The sequence below is a fragment of the Physeter macrocephalus genome, chromosome 12 (assembly GCF_002837175.3).
Source record: "Physeter macrocephalus isolate SW-GA chromosome 12, ASM283717v5, whole genome shotgun sequence".
NCBI lineage: Eukaryota > Metazoa > Chordata > Mammalia > Artiodactyla > Physeteridae > Physeter > Physeter macrocephalus.
The window spans coordinates 50,305,903-50,306,884 of NC_041225.1; the positions used below are offsets into that span (position 1 = coordinate 50,305,903).

Genomic DNA, 982 nt, shown 5'->3' on the forward strand with positions numbered 1-982 from the left:
TGCGGGCCTCCCTCTGTTGTGGCCTCTCCCATTGCGGAGCACAGGCTCCGGACGCGCAGGCTCAGCGGCCATGGCTCACGGGCCCAGCCGCTCCGTGGCATGTGGGATCCTCCCAGACCGGGGCGCGAACCCGGTTCCCCTGCATTGGCAGGCGGACGCGCAACCACTGTGCCACCAGGGAAGCCCCTAATTGATTAATTCTTTTTAATGGTTGTGTGTTAACTTGTTTTAGAGATTTAATTTTAGTGTGTATTCGTACATGTATGTCAAAGAGAACATTGCAGGAATTATTTTGTTCGTTTATGTTTTACTTACAGGTATAACTTGGCTTGTCATCGACTAGAAACTCTTTTGCAAAGTATTGATCTTCCTCCTCTCAACAGTGCTAACAATGCACAGTACTTTTTGCGAAAGCCAGACAAGGCCGTCGAGGAGGACAGCAGAGTCTTTTCTGCCTATCAGGACTGTATTCAGCTACAGCTTCAACTAAATTTGGCTCATAATGCAGTGCAGAGGCTCAGAGTAGCTCTTGGTGCAAGTAGGAAGATGTTGAATGAAACCTCAGACCCAAAAGATTTAATTCAGACGTCTTCCACAGAGCAGTTACGTACTATCATCAGATATTTATTGGACACTTTGCTCAGCCTTCTTCACTCTTCCAATGGTTTGTATTTGACTGAAGTACTTAAAAAGGCTGGAAATATATTTGATGTGATTTTGTTGCATGTTTTGTTGTATTAATATTTCCTGGGTTCTGTTTATTTTGGTATCCTTTCTGATGTATTTATGTAATGTGTTTTTAGGTTAATTCATTTTTTCCCCTTATTTTTGTTTTTCTTAAATAGATTTTTTTTTAATTTTTGAATTTTACTTTATTTTTTTATACAGCAGGTTCTTATTAGTCATCCATTTTATACACATCAGTGTATACATGTCAATCCCAATCTCCCAATTCATCCCACCCCCCCCCCCCCCCCCCTCC

At 42.3% G+C, this 982-nt stretch overlaps 1 protein-coding gene across 6 annotated transcripts in view; it reads left to right on the plus strand.

Moving 5' to 3' along the window:
* The window catches only part of BIRC6 (baculoviral IAP repeat containing 6), a 249,625-nt gene that overhangs the window by 100,092 nt on the left and 148,551 nt on the right, over positions 1–982 (plus strand). For all 6 annotated transcript variants that reach the window (XR_008618874.1, XM_055089099.1, XM_055089101.1 and 3 more), the window contains one exon: positions 318–664. Coding sequence is in view for 5 of the 6 variants with exons in the window: in XM_055089099.1 (XP_054945074.1) it covers positions 318–664 (347 nt within the window). In the remaining variant the exon portion in view is untranslated. The remainder of the gene's footprint in view (positions 1–317; positions 665–982) is intronic.